This window comes from Rhinolophus ferrumequinum, chromosome 22 (assembly GCF_004115265.2).
Source record: "Rhinolophus ferrumequinum isolate MPI-CBG mRhiFer1 chromosome 22, mRhiFer1_v1.p, whole genome shotgun sequence".
Classification (NCBI taxonomy): domain Eukaryota; kingdom Metazoa; phylum Chordata; class Mammalia; order Chiroptera; family Rhinolophidae; genus Rhinolophus; species Rhinolophus ferrumequinum.
The window spans coordinates 32,930,326-32,953,437 of NC_046305.1; the positions used below are offsets into that span (position 1 = coordinate 32,930,326).

The 23,112-nt window shown below is 35.9% G+C and overlaps 1 protein-coding gene across 4 annotated transcripts in view; it reads left to right on the forward strand.

The window, feature by feature from the left end:
- The first annotated feature begins 10,495 nt into the window (after positions 1-10,495).
- PTBP2 (polypyrimidine tract binding protein 2) overlaps positions 10,496-23,112 on the forward strand; it is a 65,381-nt gene continuing 52,764 nt past the window's right edge. For 3 of the 4 annotated variants that reach the window (XM_033092960.1, XM_033092963.1, XM_033092962.1), the window contains exons 1-2: positions 10,585-10,728; positions 12,347-12,377. In XM_033092960.1, the coding sequence (XP_032948851.1) occupies positions 10,721-10,728; positions 12,347-12,377 (39 nt within the window). In that variant the 5' untranslated portion in view covers positions 10,585-10,720. Of the gene's footprint in view, positions 10,729-12,346; positions 12,378-23,112 lie in introns of all 4 variants that reach the window. The other variant, XM_033092961.1, reaches the window with a different exon arrangement.

Genomic DNA, 23,112 nt, shown 5'->3' on the forward strand with positions numbered 1-23,112 from the left:
TGGTCACTATAAAAAGTGTGTTGGGCCAGGTTTAGTAATTTTTTTTTTTTTTGGATTTTGGATTATATTGTGATCTGGAGAGATGTATATGGGAGGGAAAAGTTTTTCTCGAACATCTTAGGGTCCCTGGCTGGGTCTGAAAATTAAACTGGTAAAGATGGAGTAATAGGAGAAAAGCATACAAATTGCATTGAAGTTTTACATGTACATGAGAGCCTTCACAAGAGAATGAGGACCTGAAGAAGTGACCAGAGCAGGAAGCCGTTATACGTTTTAGACAAAGAAACAACAAATTTGTGAAGAATTGACAAGACAGAGGGGTTTGAGCTGTGGGTGTAAGTGGTGAAGAAGGAACTAGGAAGATAAAGGAGAGTTTAACAAGATTTGTTTATTTGATTTCTCAACCCCCAGTTCCTTTCTCTCATGGTAAGAATGCTGTCCTTCCACATGGTATAGAGAGAGTATCTTTTACATGAGAGTTTTATGATCTGTTTCAGGGAAGAAGGGCGAGGAGGTTCGAATGATCTTCCTGCTTCTGCCCTTTTCTCAAAATCTTTCAGCTTAAGATAGTCAATGTACCAATGTCCCATATTTTGGGATAGCATATCCTGAACTCCATGAGATAGAAAACATACTTTTGTTAGTAATTATGCATTCAAAAATTGTTCTATGGCCTATGTAGGTGGATATTTTCAGCAGACATTGTGGTGTTAGGTTCTAAATAAAGAGGTACTAAACAAGTTGGTACTAAACAGGGATAGTCACTGAGGAAAGGGGAAATGTCCAAATTCATTTGACAAAACTAAAAAGAAAAGATTTCACAATTCGACCTTACTCATTCAGCTATCAAGTCTGAAGCTACTCAGACTCTTACAGCTAACAGTATGTTAAGTAATAAAAATCCTTAGTGGTCTGAGGAGAAGATATTTGCGTATGATATATCTGATAAGAAGTTAATATCCAAAATATATAAAGAACTCATACAACTAAATATCAAAATAATCATAATCATAATAATAACCCACATAATCCAATTAAAAATGTGCTGAGGACCTAAATAAACATTTCTACAAAGAAGTTTTAAAAATGGCAAACAGACACATGAAATAATGCTCAACATCATTAATCATTATGGAAAATCAAATCAAAACTACAATGACATATCATCTCACACCCGTCAGAATAGCTATCATCAATAAATCAACAAACAAGTGCTGGTAACAATGTGGAGAAAAGGGAACCCTTGTGCAGTGTTGGTAGGAATGTAAATTAGTGCAGCCACTATGGAACACAGTGTGGAGTTCCCTCAAAACGTTAAAAATAAAACTATCATGTGACCCGGCAACTCCACTCTGGATTTATCCAAAGAAATCCGAAACACTAATTCAAGAAGATGTATGCACTCCTATGTTCACTACAGCATTGTTTACAATAGCCAACATACGGAAGCAACCTAACTGTCCATTGACAGATAAATGGATAGCGAAGATATGGTACATCTGCCAATTGAGTTCATGAACTTGTTGCAATGATGTTGCTAACCTTTTTTGATATCAGAGGGATTATTCATTATGATTTTGTACCAACAGGACAAACAGTTAACCAAGTTTACTATTTGGAAGTGCTGAAAAGGCTGTGTGAAAAAGTTAGATGACCTGAACTTTTTGCCAACAATGTATGGCTTTTGCATCATGACAATGCACCAGCTCACAGGGCACTGTCGGTGAGGGAGTTTTTAGCCAGTCAACAAATAAGTGTATTGGAACACCCTCCCTACCTGATCTGGCCTCCAGTGACTTCTTTTTTTACCCGAAGATAAAGGAAATATTGAAAGGAAGACATTTTGATGACATTCAGGACCTCAAGGGTAATAAGATGACAGCTCTGAAGGCCATTCCAGAAAAAGAGTTCCAAAATTGCTTTGAAGGGTATACTAGGCGCTGGCTTCAGTGTATAGTTTCCCAAGGGGAGTACTTTGAAGGTGACCGTAGTGATATTCAGCAATAAGGTATGAGGTTGAGGTCAGACAATTAAGTTCACAAACTCATCCTAGAAAAAGTGCTACATTCCTCATTGCTAAATGAGGTATGAACCAACGTCATGTGCCACTCTTGCTTTTTAAAACTGTTTAGTCCGTGATACCTGTTTTGTCATGTTCACAATTCCATCACCAACTAAACCTGAAAGAACAAAAGATATAAATAGAGGACAGGAACAGAAACTACTGATACCACCCAAAGTGGTAGGACATAATAATGGCTTTAAAGTACCTGAATAGAAATATATAATACCTTGTGAAATCCCAAAATACTCAACATTTTAGAACTATTATCACATTTTTTAGAACTTCATATCAAATATTTACATGATGGTGATAATGGTAAAGCAACCAATGCATTATAAAAAATATCACATGACATTATTTCAATTCATTGAGAGTGTATGCAGTTCCAATTGATGTGTAGAATCTTATTTTTACCCCATTTACATAAATGATAGATGATTCAGTTTATTAACCCAGATAAACAGTGGTTAAAAGCTAAATAAAATGGTGATTAGTTGTGACTCTTTGGTTGCAAATAACAGAAATAACTTGACCAACTTAAGGAAAAGAAAGAGATAAAGAAATAGACCAAGAAAGAGAGAGCCTCAAGGGTAAGATTACCAATGGGTCTTAGGAAGGACTAGAGCTAGGAACTGGGAAGCCTAATAATAGCCAGGCAGTTTAGTCTCTGTCACTAAGTCTAGCTCTCTCTTTTCATCAGCTTCATTCTTTTATCCCTTATTCAAACCAGTTATCTCCACTCTTTAGCTCACATGGTAGAATATGGTTGTCCATTATTTCTGAGTTAAGATGTTACTTTTCTAATTACATAAAAAGACTAGCAGAGAGTCTTTTATCTCTAAATTTCTATGTGGGAGAATCTGATTGCCACGCTTTGAGAAGCTGCCCATTTCTGGTCTAATCAGTTGTGGCCAAAGGGACTGCACTCTCACAGTGCAAATATAGCACCTGAAGCCCATCCATGTGAAGAGAGCTAAGGAGTGAGGGAAGAGGTAGTTCACAGAGAAAGAGGATTTATTTATAGACTAAGCAAATATCCTATAAGTACCCACGTCAAAATACTTCATACCAGATTCTAGAGTAGAAAGGGACTCAAAATGTCACCAAATTCAATCTGCTGCCCAGTGGAGTGATCCATTCTATCTTCTCTTTAAATGGATGGATCTAGCCTCTGCTTGAATACTCATAATAGAGAACTGACTAAAGTATGAGGCAACTCATTCCAGTATGAGGCAGTTTTATTGTTAGAAGGTTCATTCTTAGGCTGCTTCTCTATAACTTTAATTAACTTTACTTTGTGGAACAATAAATAATATGCCTAATTCCTCTTTTCAGATGACAGCCCTGTCTTTTTTTTGAAGATTACTAACGTGTTTTTCACTGGTTTTCTCCAGGGTAAACATCTCCAGCTCCTTCACATATTTCTTCTCTGATATGGATCCCTCATCCTTCACTATTTTAATGGTTAGTGTGCTTTCAATTGTCTAAAAAAGATCTTAAAGGAAGGCCCTACGATGAGACAGTATCTGACATGTTTTAGGAGCAGCAATGAAGGCCAGTACATTGGAAAAGAATGAGTGAAGGGGAGAGTCATCAGGGATAAGGACAGAGAAAGGGTAGGGGACAAGATCATATAGGACTTATAAGCTTTTGTAAGGACCTTGGCTTTTACTGAGAATGAAATCAGATTCCATTTCAGGATTCTGAGTAGAGGAGTGACTCCCCGGCTCCTACGAAAAACAGGTGACTGGATAGCAAGAGATTCTTTCTGTTTTTCTGTAGGCTTAATGTTTAGGTAGGCTCCTTTTGTGATTTTAGTGGGGCTGCCAGCATTGATCAGAGCTCCGTGCTTCATTTGTGTCCATCGAGGAGGAGAGGATGATTACTACCATCATCAAATGATGGTAAATTTCACACTAATTGACACACCCCTGAACCAACCCCTGGGTTCAAAGGGAATGCCTTAGGTCTGGATTACCTGAACCTATCACTATGGAAGGGGGTGATTACTTTGATTGACTTACCCCTGGAGCTGGGCATAAGGGTCAAACTCAGCCAAATTACATGGCTACTCCACAAAGAGAGAATAGAATGACTGTTGAGCTGCCCACCATAATATTGTCCATAATTATCTGGTATAACTATTGTTGTTTTCTTAACATTTATTCTAACTCAACATAATCTATGGGCAAAATATGAGTAGAACACAATGAGACTATTACATCCTTTATTGAATACCTTCATTAAGAATCCTAAGATTTAATTGCTTTGGGTCAGTGCTTCATGATTTCTTTAAAGGATCTATCATCAAACCCTTATATGTAGAGTATTTATTGCAACTGATTTTTTTTTAACCTAAATAAGAGAGTATGCATTTCTTTTCCTGTTGCATTCCTTCTAATATTATTTTGAATGCTGATTCTATCTTCCTAATATTTCAGTCATTTGCAAATTCAGTACACATACTTCATTGTAAATATTAAATAAGAACAAAATCATAGTCCCTTCCCCTTTCTTAAAAGTATACTTTATTTCTATAACAGAAAATGGATGTACAGATTGAGGGGATCATAGACAGAGGGGACAATGCTCCAACATAGACATCTATTACAAAATAATTAAGAGAATTAACCAAATCTGAACTATTTTCAGCTCTCATTTCTCAGTTTTTCATTGCAAGTGTTAAGGAACAAATATATTCAAACTACTTTGAAAACTTTAGAAATATTAAAAGATTTTGAAAAGGCTGATTGTTTGTATTTGTTATTTGCTTCCTTTCTTTGTGAAGGTATCAAAAAGAATTTAAGGCTGGAAGAGTTACTCTTTCCAAGAATGAGCTTAAAACCTGTATTTTTATTTGCAAATCACTTATCCTCAGTTATCATTTATGTGGCTATTTGCAGAGAGCCACATAAGTTATAATATGGGTTTATAACATATTTATGTTTCATAGTTTATGAGGCAAAATGATGTTCCTTGTTTTCCAATTTTTTCATCTTTTACTTTTCTGTGTATTTTTCTTCACTTTTCTCATTCTCTTCTCTAGTTTAGTTCTTTATGCATGATCATTTTAAAAACTGCTGATCCACTCAAACTATTGTATTCTCTTCCAAGAATAATCCTTATTATATGCACACCATAGGAAGGACAGCCAGCTATGCTGAGCTTTTTTCAGTGAACACGTAGATAAGCAGTCACTTCTGCTGAATACAAAAGAGGTGGTATTTGTGCTAAGACAGTCCTTTCCTCACTGTCATCTAATCCTTTCTTTCTTAAATGTAAAATTTATTTTTATCAAAGTAACACACGCACAAGCTTAAAAAGTAAATAGCTCTGGAAGATTTATCACAAAATAAACAAAAGCCAAAACCATACTTTTCTGTTTTACTCTTTTCTTATCCCAAGTACCATGCCCCAGAAACAAGCACTTCTGACTCTTCTCCCTGATTCTCCTGGTATTTACCTCCATGCTTCTGAATACTATGCTTATCTGGGATTTTCTCATGTATCAATTCTACATTTTATCTATTGACTTCCCGCTTTGGAATATGAGAATTTGTATTCCCACCACACACACACACACACACACACACACACACACACACACACACATCCCTACTTGTCTTCCATCCTCCCACAAAATTGTTTCACAATCTTAATTTTACAAATATTCAGTGTTCACATTATTATGAAGATGTAATTTTCTTTTTTTTTATAGCTGAGCCACGGAGAGTACTATGATATTTCTCTACAACTTTTTATTTATCTCAGGGTTAATTGAAAAAAATTTTTCCATGTACCTTTAATTTTTTTTCCTAAGCACTAAAACTTTGCTATATACTTAGACATTTTTGATCTTTAAGGTCCATGTTTTTTCTTGGAGACATCTTTCCTGGAGCCTTGTGATCTCATATCGCATTGGATCTGAAGGACTGCTGCATAGCTGCATAGCTTCATAACTGTTGGCCGCAGCCTTCTCCTCTCTTATATGTTGGATCTCGGGTCTCCTGGATCCTGTTTTCTTCTTTACTGATGTATTCCCTCATTGGGAAATACAGCTTCCAGAAGATTTCAAAGAAAAAATGCATAAGAAACAAATTTTTTGACATTTAATGTACCTAGAAGTATTTTTATTCTATTTTCACATGTTACTGATAGTTTGGAAATGAATCCTTTTTCTCAGGAAGCTTTGTGCTATGTCCACCTGGGAAGAGGTAGGCATTGATGATGTAGGTGATGTTGCATCTGCCGGCAGTTTCTGAGTGTGGGCGGGGATCATGTCTCGTGAAGCCAAAGAATGGAAACACAGACCAGGGAGAGGCAAAAAGTTTTAAAAAGAGGATAGTTTATTAGAGGCAGGAGGAGGTTGCAGCCCCTGAGCGGGAGGGGGGTCCGGAATGGGGGTGCCCCATGACTGAAGCAAAAGCTCTTACTTTTATACCTTCCCTTGCCTGCTTGGGGAAGGGGAGCTGTTTGAAGAAGGGAACTTGTTTGAAGAAGGGAACTGGCGCCTTCTAATGAAATTCGTCTACCAGGTTTGTTCTGCTTGCCCATCCTAAAGGAATTAGCAAAGTAACCCACTCTTTATTTATCAGATCTGCTCCATTTGTCAGGCCAAAATGAATTTTATGATTAACCTCAAGGCCTTGTTACATTATGTCCTGGAGCAAAGGAGTGATTTCAAAACCTGAAGTTTTAGGATATGACTGTCTTTGTTTATTCCACCAGGGACCTCCCTGTCTACCTAGGGACATGGTAACTCTCCTGTATCATTGACAGGTGAAAAAGAGTATCTTAGGACAGTTTTACCTTGAATTTCTCCTATTATAAGTGAGGCGGAACATTTTTGTTTTTACTTTTCTGTAATGTTTGTTCATATTCTATTAACATGCTTTATTTATTTTTCTATTTGGTTGTTGGCCTTTGACTTTCTATTTGTTGGAACTCTTTATATATTAAAGAAATCAGCTCCTTTTTAATGATGGGAATTGCTAATATCATCCCACAGGATTCAAGGACCTAGAGGGCAATTAGATAGCATCTTTTAACAGTAAAAATGCATTTTATCCACAAATTTATAGTATTTATCCAGCAGCTATATTCACACATGTGAAAAGTGACTTAGAAACAAGGATATTCATTGCAGAATTGTTTGTAAATAGCAGATTAGAGGTTACCAAAAGTCCCTCAATGAGATCTAGTTAAATAAATCATGATTTATTTATTTGACAGAATATCATACAGCCATAAGTGTATATAAAGAATGAGGCAGCTCTAAATGTACTGGTAAGGAAAGGTCTCTAAGATGTATATTTTTAAGTTAAGAAATAAGTTGAAGAATGTTGTGTAGTATAATTACTGCTTTGGAATCAAAAGAAAAACTATATAGTTAGTTTATGCATTAGAACATCTCTGGAAGGATATGCAACAAACTAATAGGATGGGTTGCCTCCGGAACAGAGGACAGTAGCTGGAGAACAGGAGTAAAAAGGATATGAGTTTTCTTTCCGTAACAGCTTTATTGATATATAATTTACCTACTATGAGTTTCACCAGTATTAAGTGTATAATTCAATGAATTTTAGTATATTTAGTATATAGTACAACTATCACCACAATCTAGTTTTAGAACATTTCCATCATCCTAAAAAGAAACTGTTCATTTTACGGTTCCCCATTACTACTACCAGCCCTAGGCAAACATTAGTGTACTTTTGCCTCTGGGTATTTGCCCTTCCAGTGCATTTTGTATATGCCTTTATACCTTTTGAATTTGTTTCTCTATTTTGAATTTAAATCACCTATTCAAAAATACATACCAAAAAATTATCTAATTAACCGTATTATTATTCCCTCTTCTCAAAAGAAGAAACTGCAGCATGAAAAAGTTAAAGTCTTTACTACTATAAGTGGATGAGAGGTGGGGCTAGAAATAAAGTTAGAGTATTATGAACAAGATCCTATTTTGTATTTTTATTGCATCAGTGTTAGATCTCATTTTAGTTTCCCATACACTGAAATTTAGATTTAATCATTGTTCACATAAGTGTAAATCTCTGTAAAAGGTCAAAACATTTACTATGCAAAAAGGAAAGAACAAATCATTATGCTGATAAAAGATAAGTGTTTGAAAATAATACTGTATAGGCACTTCACTGTTTATTGCCTTATTTTGTTAGAAATTCATAAACACTAATATATTCTTGTCATATATTACAAAGGTTGGCAATCTGCTAATGTTGAGATTAATAATCAAGCCCATGGTTAACTCATAAACTCATACAAATTTAGATTGGATGGGGATTTAGAAATTTATCTATGACATTTCCCCAGATTTATTCCACTAGATGCCTGCCAATCTAATTACTGTACTGACACGTTTAGCCTTTGTGGAAACCTCTATATAGATTTATTTATAAGAATATTGTTGGTTGTTAAAAATCCAAGAGCCAAATTTGTGATCAATTCCTTTTCAAGTAAATAATAGTTAATAACAAACATAATAAGGATGATGCTATCACCCTTTATTGAGTATTTACTGTAGCCTGTCACTGAGCTAGGGAGGTGCTTTACATACATTAAAGCATTTCGACCTCACAAACATCTATGATGAAGGCCCTATTTTTAATTCAGCTTTGATTGTCAGTAAAGGAAATCCCATCACTTTCAGTAAAGGAATTTTTTCCTAGAGAGGTTAATGAACATGCCTAAAGTCACACAGCTACTACATGAAACAGCTAAATTTGAACCCAGTCTTTAATCAACATGTTTTTGTGATATACATTGTTGCATTAGTTTCATTCTTGACTTCATATTATATTTTTCTGGTTTTTTCCTTCTTATTTCAGTTTATTTCATCTACTACTTTCTGTGTCTTGACTTGTAAACAACCTTAAATCTTTTCTAGAAAGTGATGGGTTTAAATAAGCAAGCATATTGACTATTGTTTGTACTGTTGTACTTTATTAAGAGAAAAAAAAGAGAAATGTGTTTTTGTGAATACTATAATTTCTTTTGCCACCTAAGAACAGGCTTCCCCTCATGGAACAGTTTGTCTTTGCCAAGAGCCAATCAATCAATATTGATTGAATCAGTGTGGGAAATACAGAGAATTATGCTTGAGTTCCTGCCCTTTGGGAGCTTACATATTTAATTGTTGAGTGAAAATAACATGTATGAAACCACAAATATGTGAAAAGTGATTATTAATGTCACTGATAATGGGTCCTTTATGTATTATAAGTCAGTGGTTAAAGCAAAGGAAAGGCGTTGTAGGAAATGATGTTTTTCAAAGATTGTCAGTTCCTGAGGCAAATCAGGAATTAATAGTTGAGTGCTTTGAAGAGTTCTATAACAAAATATTTGGACAAGATGCTCTTTAAGTTTCGTTCAACTTAAAAATAAGATAATTAAATGAATTATACAGAAACTACCACTTAGTACAGTGAAATTACAATTAGTAAAGGGATAAGAGGTTTGCCTGAAGGAAAACCAAGAGTGGACACTGAGAATAACTGGAGAGACATAGGGAATATTTTTCATTTTTCAGGATTAGAACTGGATTTGTGTGTGTCTCAAGATTGGGGGTGAAGTGTGAATGAGAGGAAAAGGAGCTGTTACCCACTGCTTTTCCATAGTGGCTGCCTTTTCAAATTTTGTGTAGAACCTCTGATAAAACACATTAAAGGATAATGTCCAAAATGCTATTAAAATTAAAACTGACACTGTGAGACAAAAAGGAAATCGATGTGTGTAGTCCATTTTAATGGTTCTTCCCTCTCTAACCAATGGTGAAGATTCAGTGACCACTCGCATCCCCTTTACCTTTTGTGCTCCCAAATGGCATTTTAATCATGGGTAGCATTTTTCTTACCAACTCTTTAAAACATCTCACCTGTGCTCTTTTTAAACCGGGGTATTGTGACTATTTCCTACAGGTGCCCACGAATCTTTAACTGAGGTGAGAATCATCTTTTCCTCCAAATGGTATGAGCTATACAGGTGGCTGGAAGCAAAGACGTATGTTTCAGTCTGATGAGATCTACTTGCTTTGGAAAGGATTGCATTCACTAGGCAGTGGTCGTGTTTCATGAGGCAAAGTTGTTTTGTTTTGTTTTGTTTTGCTTTAGAGGATGGGGAGGGTCTGCAAATATAAGATAGCATAGGAGGAAAGTTATATCTCTTTTCCTTGATCCACGTTTTCGAGGGTAGCCAAGTTGGGATTTGAGGCGAAAAGTGGGGGCAGTCCTGCAGTCCACCGCCCACCCTCCCGAAGTCCGGGGCAGGGGGTGTGGAGGTGTACCACCCAACTCCGCCCCAGGAGGTCCACTGGGGCTTTCTCAGGTGACCGTACAAAATGAATCAGGGCGCCGTGCCCCGCAGGTGCAGGCCTGACCCCGGAGGCGTAGTGCCCCAAGTGTCGCAGCACAGAGGCCGTGGCGGAGGAGGCGCCCACTCCCCCTCGTCCTCGCGTCCGCCGCGCGCCTCCCGCAGTCGGGCGCCGGCGCGCTCGGCTCTTTCCGCCGAGCGCAGCCCCGTTCGCTCTGGCACCTTCGGCAATTTCCGTCGAGCCCTGGCCGCCATTTTCTCGCCGCTTGTGTGTCTGGCTGGCTGCGTGGCTCGGTTCCTGTGTGCGAAGCTTTGTCCGGTTCGGCGATGGACGGGTAGGTAACCGGGCTGGCAAAGAAGTGTGTGAGAGGGGAGTCGGGCCCCCTGCGGCCCGTGCCTGGGTCGAGCGGTGATTCCCCAGCGGCCCCTCCCAGGGCCGGGCTGCCGTTACCCACCCCCGCCCCATCGCACACACCCCTCCCGCCGCTTCTCCGGCGGCTCTGGTGGCGAAAACGGGGAGAAAGGGGCTCTGAAGCTGGGGAGGCACTGGGGGGACGGCGGGTGACGACTCCTGAGGGCAGCGGGCAGCGGCGGGGGATGGGGCGAGCACCCAGAGCGACTCGCTGGCCCTGCCCCCTCCCGGAGCCATTTCGATCAGTAACCTGGGACCCGGACCCAGGAGAGCGGCGAGTGTTGTGGCCGGAGAGGGAGGCCTAGGGGAATCCTGGGGGCGAAGGGAACAGGCCTCTTGTGCCCGCCAGCTGTCCCTAGCCGCTCGGCCCGCGCAGGTTGGGGATATGCGAATGGCGGGAGCAGCCGCTGAAGCGAGTGGGAGCCGCTGAGGAGGGGGCGGGGAGGCGTGCAGTGAAGGAAGGGGGAGGGCGGATGTCACACTCCTTTGTTTTCACTGGAGTCTGGTGGTGGGGGCGGGAGGCCGGAAAAATGCCTTTTTGTGGGGCCTGAGAATATTCAAGGTTTGGCATGAGGGCCCAGAAATTAAATTATCTAAAACACGAAGTGTTCGCGGTCGGCATCAGTCACATGGGCAAAGGCCAACAGTCATGGCAGAAACGAGCAGATAGTCAACACAGGGTCATCTTTTTAGATACTTTGACCAGTTTTTGGAAAAACAAAAGAGCTACAAAAAACCAGACCCTGCTGCATCTTTGAAAGGCCGAATGGAGATAGAATGATGCTGAGGGAGGTGAGGCAAATGATGTGGACCAGGGTCTCTCAAGTACTGAATGCTCCACATCTGAAGACTCAATAATTAACTCAGAAAGGAGGCACCCTTTAGGGCCAAAATCTGGCTTATTCAGCCCGTTTGGGATATTAAGTGTCATTTAAAAAGTACATTTATTATAATCAACAGTATTTGACTAGTCAGAAGTAAAAAAGGAGTTTACTTTGATTAAGTATCTGGAGTTTGGTGTTTTTAAATGATACTAAGTGAAGATCACATAAAAGTTAACAGTAACAAAACTTAAAAATTTATCCTAGAGATTATCTAGGGATTATTTTCCTGAGGAAACAAAAATCCAGAGAAGTGCAGCATTCCCCCCAGATCAACATGGAAATATTGATGGCAAAACGTGGTGTGAAATTAATGTTTCTTGATTTCTTTCAAGATTGCTAGAGTTGATTTAAGTTTTAAGTTATTAACCTAATTGTACTAGCTTTGTAGAAATGGCATAATGTTTGGGGTTCTGTTCTTTTTGCTATTTAAAGTGTTTAAGAATACTGTAAGTATAGTGAATTTTGTTTCACCTTTGAAAGTCTAGAAAACCAAGTTGATAATAGTACAATGAAGTGTCACTGACCTGCTGTGTATTTTTTTTATCTGCATTATGAGTGGAAGATTTATGAATGATGAACTAACTACCCTAAAAAGTTTCGAACAATGACCATTAGAATAACAGGAGGTTGAAACTTTTTTTTTCTTCTTCTTCACAGAATTGTCACTGAGGTTGCAGTTGGTGTGAAGGTAGGAAAAGATTGAAACAAATGGAAACTGAATTGGTGAATCTGCTATTAACATCATTAATGGAACTTTTCATATAGCTTTTGAAAACTATAATACAGCTAACAAAACGCAAGTGTAAAGTGTTTCATTTTTAAAGTTAGTTAAATTGCATATGGTAGTTTAGAACTTAGACAACCAGCCATACGTTGTTCTAGAAAGGTAGTCTGTGAGAATAACATTTTAAAACAGGGGTGAATAGTGTTCAAGGAATTAAAAATACTCTTAGGTGTGGCTTCTTGTGAATATAAAATGATACCCCAGTTGTCTGAGGGGAAATTAAGGTTTTAAATGGGCAAATAAGTGATTTGATGTAGATCATAAAATTTTACTTTGAAGCTAAGCTTTTTATTCTTTTGTCTTATGAAAACTAAGATAGTTTTGCCAATATTAAGCCACTTTTGAAATCAGTTACCCTGATTCTTAAAACAATAAACAAGTTTGTTCAGGCAATCTTCAAATTTTAGTCAGCCGACTGGTTTGTCTTTCTAGTAAAGGAAGATAGGCCTTAAGATAGAGATCGTTTGGAATCTTTCCTCATAATCACTTTTTGGCCAGGAGAACTACTCATTCTTTAAACCTTAGTTCAAATGAGTAGGCCTTTCATTTCCTTGAATTCTAGAACATTTTAACATCATGATGTATTACAATTTTGTTTGTAAGCCTATCTGCCCTGTTAGGGCATGATTTTTGCTTTACATATTTTCCAAGCTTGGCGCAACATCTTCCAAGCCTAGTACATCAGGTCCTCAAATAACGTTGTTTTGTTATAACTCTTGTTTAACATCAGTTAGTCTTTGGCAAAATTGGTTTTGTTATATACGTTGTTTTGCTTAAAGTTGCAGACCTGTCAATGATGTTAAAGGAGGACTTACTGTACTCAGATACCTGTGGGATGCAATGATACTTTTCCCCTTTCAAGTGTGTGAGTAGTCTTGAGAGGTTGTGTGCTTTGTTCAGTGATGCTGACTGTTCAAAACATATTTTAGAATTTCAAAATTTCATCTATAGTAGTGTGATAGTCTTTAGAATACTTTTGGAGATATTTTGTGTTTTCTGTCCTCTGCCTTACAGTGAACCAAATACTTGTCCATGCTTTAATACATAAACTTATTTATCAAGTTCATATTATGTAGATTGGGGGTAAGTTAGTTAATATTATTTGGCAGTGATGTTTTCTAAGTTGATTTGAAATGAGGAATAGCTCAAGAGTGCAAGATGTAGAGATTGTAGTTACTATCCAAACAAATATCCTCTGAAAGTGAATCTTGTAAAAGAATAAATGATACATATCTGAGTTGTCCCCTACTAACGGATGAGAAGAGAAAGAACTAGACAAGACCCAGAATGAGAAGGCAGAGAGAAATGAGACTTCTAGAAGAGTGTTCAAATAGGGCTTATTGGTTTCACCAGTTTTCTGTATTAGTAGTTTGAGGAGAAAATGATATCAAAATAATTGCTAACCATTTTTACCCCATTGTTGAATATAAAAGAATAAAGTTATGTTTTATATAATTTTCTATGATGGTGGTTAAGAATTTTTGTTTTGCTGTCAGACCTATGTACAAGTAAAGATTTCATACTTTTTTTTTTAAATAAAAGTAATATGCGTGGTTAAAAATTCGGTGCAAAGTATTTCTCACTGATTCCCAGTCCTATTTCTTAGGTGTAGGTAGATAATTATGTTAAAATATTTCTGGTGTTTATTCCTGAAATTATTAATTTATATTTACCACACATAAGTGTCCCTGTTTGTTTACTCAAATGGACTCATGCCATGTGTGCTGGCCCATATCTTGCCTTGCCTTGGGGAAAAAAAACAGCTTTATTGAGATATTTGATATAATCTACACATATTTAAGTATACAGTGTTTTCACATATGCATACACTTAGAAACCATTACCAAAATCAGTATAATGAACGTCTATCACCCTCAAAAGTATTATTTTGTCCTTTTGTAATCTCTCCCATCTGCCTTCTTTCTCCAAGCAACCACTGATCTGCTTTCTGTCACTGTAGATTAGTTTGCATTTTTTTTTTGCAGTTTTAAATAAATGGAATTATACAATATCTACCCTTTTTTGGTCTGGCTTATTTCATTCCACTTAATTATTTTGAGATTCGCCTATGTTGTATATCAGTAGTCCATTTTTGTTACTTACATTGTATGGGTAAACAGCACCTTGTTTACTCATTCAACTCTTGATGGATATTTGGGATGTTTCCAGTTTGGACTCTTATAAATAAAGCTGCTGTGAACATTCTTGTGCAAGTCTTTGTGTGAACATATGCTTTCAATTCTGTTGGGGAAATACCTATGATTGGAATGGCTGGAACATATGGTAGGCATATCTTTAGCTTTTTAAGGAACTGCAAACTTTCCCAAAGTGGTTGTACCATATTACATAGCCCCCAGCAGGGTATGAGATTTCCAGTCCACCCACATCCTCTCTAATGCATGTTGTTACCTGTCTTTTGACATTCTAGTGAGTATGAGGTGGTAATCTTAAACGGTTTTAATTTGTATTTCTCTGATGTCTCTGACGTCTTCATTTGCTTCTTGCCAGATGTATATTTTCTTGGGTGAATTGTTTGTTTAAATCTCCTGCCCACTTTTTAAATTGGGTTATTTATTACCAAGTTTTGAGAAGTCTTCAATCTGGTTACAAGTCTTTTATCAGAATATTTTCTGTCACTTTTGTTTTCATTCTCAACAGTGTCTTCAACTTCAGCTTACCAGTTTTCTTGTATGGATCACTCTTTTGGTGTCATATCTAAGCCATCTTTGCCTAACCCAGGGTCACAAAGATTTTCTCCTTTTTTCCTAATAAAAATGGAAAGTTTTAGGTTTTGCATTTAAGTTTTTGAGTTAATTTTAAAAATATGGTACAAAGTATGAATCAACTTTTTGATTTTGGTTGTGGACATCTACTTTTCCAGCACGATGTGTTGAAAAGACTGTTTCTTTCTCCATTGAATTGCTTTAGCACCTTTGTCAAAAATCAATTATGTATGTATGTATGATTCTATTTCTGTACTGTATTCTTTTCCACTAACCCATTTTTATTTATTATTTTGTTTATCTCAAAGCCAAAAACATACTGTTTTAATTACTGAAGTTTTATGTTATGTTAAGTCTTGAAATCAAGTAGAACTTTGTTCTTTTTCAAAGTTGTTTTGGCTCTTCTGGGTTCTTTACATTTTCATGACCCAGTTTCTATAAAAAAAAAGCCTGCCGGGGTTTTATTGGAATTAATTTGAATCTATAGAGCAATTGGTGGAAAATTGATAAATCAACAGTATCGAGTTTTCTCACCCAGGAACACATATCTTTCCAGTTACTTAGATCTCGAATTTCTTTCAGCAATTTTTTAGTTTTCAATGTACAGATTTTGTATATTTTTTTGTCAGATTTATCCCTAGTTATTTTTGGTGCTGTTAAATATTTTAAAAATTCAATTTCTAGTTATATTAGAAATACAAATTCTTTTTGCATATTGCTCTTGTATTGCACACCTTTGCCAAACTCGCTTATTAGATCTAATAGCATTTTTTGTAAACACCATTAGATTTTTACATAGACCGTTTATCTTTTTCTTATCTGTATGGCATTTTTTCTTGCCTGTGGTATCTAGTTACAATGTTGAATAAAAATGATGAGAACAGGTGTCCTTACTTTGTTCCTAATATTAGCGTGAGCATCCTAAATGATATTATTTCTTAAATGTTTGGGACAATTCACCTGTGAAGCTGTGTGGGCCTGGTGTTTGTTTTCTTTGCGGGGGGTTTAAACTACCTTTCAATTTATTTAATAGATATAGGACTATTCAGGTTATCTATTTCTTCTTGAGTGAGCTTTGGTAATTTTTCTTTTCTAGAATTAGTCCATTTCAGCTAAGTTGCTGAATTTAGTTGTATAGTGTTGTTCATGATAGTACTTTCTAATCCTTTTGATATCTGTGGAATTTGTAGTGATGGCACCTCTCTCGTTCTTGGTATTGGTAATTTGTGTCTTTTTCCTTATCAGTGTGTTAGAGGTTTATTAATTTTATTAATATAAATCCCTAAATCAGCCTTTGGTTTTATTAAGCCTTCTCTGGTTTTTTGTTTCCTGTGGATTTCTGCTGTTTTTTCCTTCTGCTTTGTATTTAGTTTGCTTTTGAAGCTGATATTGATACTTAGTTTGACATTGAAGCTGATATTGACATACCTTTTCTAATAGAGGTTTAGTGTTATGTATTTCTATTTTAAGGCATCCCTCAAATTTTGACATATTTCCATTCAGTTCAAAATACATTCTAATATTTTTTATTTCTTGGACCTATGGGTTATTCAGAAGTATGTTATTTAATTTCCAAATATTTGGGTTTTCCCGTATATCTTCCTGTTATTTCTAATTTAATTTCATGTGACTAGAGGACATATTTGTAAGACTTAAATCTTTGTAAACTTGTTGAGACTTATTTTATGGTCCAAATATATATTCTGTTAGTTTTCATTGCACTTAATAGGGATGCAAATTCTGCTGTTGAGTGGTATCTTCTATAAATGTTGATTAGGTCATGTTTACTGATAGTATTGCTCAAGTGATCTCTGTCCTTCCTGATTTTCTGTCTATTCTATCAGTTAGAAAAGGCTACTGTGCGTTTGTCTATTTTTCCTTTAGAGTTCTACCAGTTTTTGCTTTGTGTTTTTCAAGTTTTATTATTAGTACACAAATGTTTAGGATTACTATATCCTCTTGATACATTCATTGGCCCTTTTATTCTTATGCAGTGACCATTTTTATGTCTGGTAATATTCTTTGCTTTAAAAGTGCTTTTTCTGATATCAATACAGCTATCTCAGCTTTCAAATAGAGTTCACATAGTATATCTTTTTCCATTTTTTTACTTTCAACCTTTTTGTGTCCTTAAAGTGTGTTTCTCATAGACAGTATAAAGTAGTGAGTTGATTTTTAAATCCGGTCTTGCACCATTTTCTTTTGGTTAAGCCTGTACACATTTAACATTATTACTGATACGGTTAATTTAAAAACTACCACTTTGCTGCTTGTTTTCCATTTGTCCCTTGTGTTTTTTGTTCCTCTTTTTCTTTCTGCTTTGTTTTGGATTTTTTAATTTCATTTTATCTCGTTAGCTGATCAGCTTTTAACTCTGTTTTGTTATGTTGGTGGCTGTCTTAGGATTTATAGCATACAATTCTGACTTACCACAGCCTTTTTGTCAAGGAGTGTTTGTGTCTCTTTACATGTAATATGTGAATATTAGAATACTTCAGCCCTTTTGGTGTTTGTGCTGTTGTTATCTTACATTTTACTCCTACATATCTTTTAAATCCTACTACATTCTTTTTGTTTGTTTAAACAACCAATTATCTTTTAAAAAGATTAAAATAAAAATATCTTCTATATTACCCATATTCTAGTTATGTAGGTGTATGTGCATTGAATACTGGTGGGATTCTCTGCAGATTCTGGAGTTCTCTCTGTGCGGTTCTTTCTTCTCTGGTACTCTGCCATACAAACTTTAGTTGCTTTGGTTTCTGGACTCTGGCTCTTTCTCAACTCAGGGAGTGTTTGAAGTTTGAAGTTTTGAAGTTTTTGAAGTTTGGCCCGGTTTTCCCATCTGAGCTGTGCCATGGCCTGGACTTTGTTTCAAGAGAGTAAGCTGGGGTGATCGTGGACTCCATCTCATTTGTTTTCTGACTCTTAGGAATCATTGTCTATCATTGTCTGGTGTCCAGCAGTCTTGAATATATTTTATGTGATTTTTTTTCTTTTCTTTTCCTTCCTTCCTCCCTCCCTCCCTCCCTCCCTACCTCCCTCCCTCCCTCCATCCCTCTTTTAACAGTCCACATAATACCATCTTGGCTGTAAGCAGAACTCCACTTTTTTTTCTTTAAATTACATAATATGGTCTTTGCAGTTAAAGATTTAACTCATTCTTTGTTATATGGATGCACCACAATGTCCATTCTACACTGATGGACATTTTGGTTTGACTCTGTTAGCACTTAAAAAGTGTGGAAATATTTAAAATAGAAGTAATAATGCTGTGTCATTGAAGTTTACAGTTAAAAATTTATGAAAACCACAATGCCAAAAGGCATTTGTTTTCCGCAACTGTGTTTGGGAGTGTCTGTTTTTCCATACCCTTGCCAGTTCGGGTTTTATAAAAATGGAATATCAGCTAATTTTATGCTTAAGGTGTTTTTTAATTTATATTTTGAAGGGTGAGATTTTAAAAATTTAACTTTATATTTCTTTTCCTGTGAACTGCTTCTTTGTATATGTGACCTATTTTAATGATCATCTTAATTTCTTTTGTTATAACTGTATGAAAAGAAAATTGATTCATGTGCGTTGTAGTTAGTTTTTTTTAGAGTATTTTTTGACTTTGTATAGTTTTGGGCATATAAATATATTTATTAAGTGCTAGGATAGGATATGTTTAAATCTCACTTTTCATTGCCTTTATAAATTTGCTGTAGTTGATTCTCACTGATTTTTGTGTAGTTCAATGAGACTGTAAAACAAGAAAGGAATTTTGTGAATTTTTAATTTTGAAGTTTGTTGCATTTCTTTAAAATTTTTATACATCCTTTGTAATTTGTAATTGACTTCAGGGGTTTCATTTCTATACTCTTAACCATTTTGCCAGTGTGAAATCCTTGCAAAATAATGGGCCTATTGTTTGGGAAGACAGAAATGCATGAAACGAATGCAGAATAATAAATGATGGTATGCAATATGGTAAAATGTTAACTTCTTGGATGCAGCTTTTAAGTATGGTGAAATTTGTAGCCTTCTCTTTTTATTAACTAAATGAAGCCTTTATGTAATAGGACAATTAATAAAGGACCTATTTGTTAAAATATAAGTTGTTAGCTTTTCTTCAAGTTGGGTTTCAATAGTACTGTGAAAGCACTATTTATAAAAATGCTAAATGCGTAGTTTATGTTGTGATAATGGCTGTTGAATTCACCATCATTGGCTTTCTTAGATCTTTACAATGAAATAATGCTAAACCTAACTTTTTTGTAATAGTTGAAGGTAACTGGTTGTTCATGGTAGGTATGCTAGTTACTAAAAACTTGGGTTTTTAGGTTTAGATTTTTCTTATGTAGCTAAAATGCTACATAATGCTTGCTATGGTATTTATATTAGGATTTCAAGTTACACACATTTATAGTGTGTCCACTTAATGACAGAACTTTCTTAGAAACTGGTGATTTAAAAACACTGAGACAGTAGATGCTCCTTGAGGACACAGACTTTGTTTTATTGTTCCTCTGTCACCAACTGTACAAGATGTGATCAAACAATATGGTGAATGTTTAAATAAAAAACATTTATTGCAGTAAAAGACACATTGCTATTAATCCTCCTTAAAATACTCCCCCTAGCTTTGAACACTTATCCCATTGTTCTTGCCACTTTATGAAGCAGTTCTGGGAAGTCCTCTTTGATGAGTGTCTTTAGTTGTGCTTTTGTGGCTGCCTCTATGTCCAGAATCAATTCAAAACATTTAACTTGCATGGTCATTTTGACTTTGGGGAAGAGCCCCAGAAGTTGCACAGTACCAGATCCTGTGAAAAAGGTGGATGAGGACATACCATCATGTTTTTATTTGACAGAAATTGCCATGTACCAGAAGGGATGTGTGACACGGAGCCTTTCTATTGTGATGACAAAATACGGTGAATGCTGCTGCCGAGTGCCATCCAATGGAAAGGCAAGGATCTTTAATACAGGAAGCAGTGTGTCGAACCTTAGTAACAGTGCGTGACAAGTTCCAGCTTGTTCGACATAGTCGGGTGTGAGTTAGGGTTGAGAGAAGGTGTGTTTTAAACTGTGCTACCGCACATCCTCCATCATGACAACACTCCGTGTCACACATCGCTCCTGGTATACGGCAATTGCTGTCAAAAACATTATGGTATGTCCTCATCCACCTTGTTCATCGGATCTGGTACTGTGTGACTTCTGGCTCTTCCCCAGATTCAAAATGATTCAGGACATCAAGGCAGCCACAACAGTGCAACTAAAGACACAAAAGAGGACTTCCAGAACTGTTTTATTAGAAAGTGGCAAGAACAATGGGTAAGTGTGTTTGAAGCGAGGGGGATTATTTTGAGGGGGATTAATGGCAATGTGTCTTTTACTGTCATACATTTATTTATTTATTTAAACATTCACTATGTTTGATCACACCTCATATGTCAAGATTTGAGTTTAGAAGCAGAATTGCTGGGTTATAGGTTGTGTCTATTTTCAAGTGGATTGGATGTTAGCATGTTGCTTTCTTAAGTGGTTGTGCTAATTTATACTCCATTCTTAGTGTATGAGAATTCCTGTTTCTCCACATTTTCTCTGATAATTGGCATTGTTGGACTTTTTAATGGTTGTACACATGTTGTACGTGTGAATGGTATCTTGTTTTAATTTGAATTCCTTGAGTATTAACGATTTATTTTCTTAGTTGGCCATTCATGTTTCTTCTTTTAAATTCCTGTTCATAGTAGTCTGTCCATTTTCTTCTTAATGTAATTTTTATCTTTTTCTTATTGGTTCCTAGTAGTTTTTATATATTGTAGATACTAAAGCTTTGTTAGTTATGCATGCTGCATATAACTTCTTCTTGTCTTAGACTTTTTTTTTTTACATTGATGAATAGAAGTTGGAAATTTTAACATCACATCACATTTAGGTCTCTGTTTTAAGAAATCTATTTTTTTAACTGAAGAGGTTTTATAGTCTTGTGGATTTTGTTTTGAAAGTTTAAAATTTTGATTTTCACATTTAGAGTCTAAGTTAATTTGGAACTTAATTTTTGTGTAGTGTATGATAAAGGTTTAATGATTTCCTCCTATGTATAACAAATTTATTACCAGCTCCATTGAATAGTTAATGTTTTTTCCATTGATCTACAGTGTCACCTGTCAGGTTTTCCTATATATTTCTGGTTATCTTTTCTGTTTCATTGTTTAATTCCTGTATGAGTCCCACATTGTCTTAATTTAGTGTAACATCACAGTAAGTCTTGTAGTGTGAATTTCACAACTTTGTTGTTCAATATTGTCTTGACATTTACTGTATACTCTATGTCTTTTAAGATGAGTTGCTTAAGTTCCTTGAAGACTGGGTTTTGATTATAATTGCACTAAATTTCTAAGTTAATTGGGGGAACATTATATTTGCACTATTAATAAAATAACATTTGAACTCAGGCTGAGAACTATAATATTTCTTTGAAGAATTTTCCCTTTTCTTCCCCTTGATATATTTTCTAATTATAAAAGAAATGCTTAATGCAGAAAACTAAATGCTTAATGCAAAAAGAAAAATAAATCACCAGTATTTTAGCAAAGCTAATCAGGATGAATGTGCTTCCCATCATTCTTCCATGTATATATATGTAGGGGAGTGAAAGGGATACTTTTTTGACAAATAGTTCTTCCAAAGTTACTGGTTTATTCCGTTATTCAGTATTTTTCTAGAAAATTACCTGTTTTACATAGTTTCAGATGTCTCAAAGTTAGTACAGCATTTAAAAAATTTTTTTATTAATATGGAATATTTGTATTTTTCTTTTCTTTCTTTTTTCAGAGACGTTATTTTAATGGTTTTTAAAGAAACAGACTGCATTTTTTTGTTACATAATTTACCAGTTTCTGTTTTTATCTTTTTGTGCCCACACTAGATTTATTGTTTCTTGTCCACTTTTAAATTAGATCCTGAACTCGTTTATTTTCTTGTTAAAAATGCATTCAAGATAAAGAAAGATCAATTGGTATCTTTGGCAACAGGTTTTAACTTTTAAGATTTCTCTTTATTGAGGTAAATAGTTGACATAACATTGTATTAATTTCAGGTGCACAACATAATGATTTGAGAGGTGTGTGTGTGTGTGTGTGTGTGTGTGTGTGTGTGTGTGATTACCAGAGCAGGTTAGTTAATATCCATCACTACATATAATTAGAATTCTTATTTAGGAGTTTTCAGACATACTCTCTTAACAACTTACAAACATACAATACAGTATTATTAACTAATAGTCACTATGGTGTATGTTACGTTCCCCAAGACTCATTTAACTTATAATGGCAAGTTTGTACCTTTCAACTACCTTCACCCATTTTGCCCATCCTGCCTTCCTCTCCATCCCCTGTCTCTGGCCACTATCAATCTGTCCTGTTTTTATGAATTCTGTTTTTTTAAATATCCACATAAAAGTGACATACAGTATTTTGTCTTTTTCTGTCTTATTTTGCTTAGTGTAATGCCTCAAGGCCCATCCCTGTTGTCACAATGGCAGGATTTCCTTTTTGTGGCTGAGTAATATTCCATTGTATCTGTGTACTGCATTTTCTTTATCCATTTTCTGTCGAAGGACACAGGTTATCTTCATATCTTGGCTATTATTAATAATGCTGCAATGAATCTGGGGGTGCAGATATCTTTTTGAGATAGTGTTTTTATTTTCTTCAGATAAATACCCAGAAATGGGATTGCTGGATCATAAAATTGTACTTACAAAGTTTTTGTCGTTTTTCGTGTTTTTTTTTTTGTGTGTGAGCGGCCACCTACTGTTTTCCATTGTGGATCTACCAATTTACATGTCTACCAACAGCGCACGAGGCTTTCCTTTTCTCCACATCCTTACCAACACGTAATTTCTTCTCTTTGTAATAGTA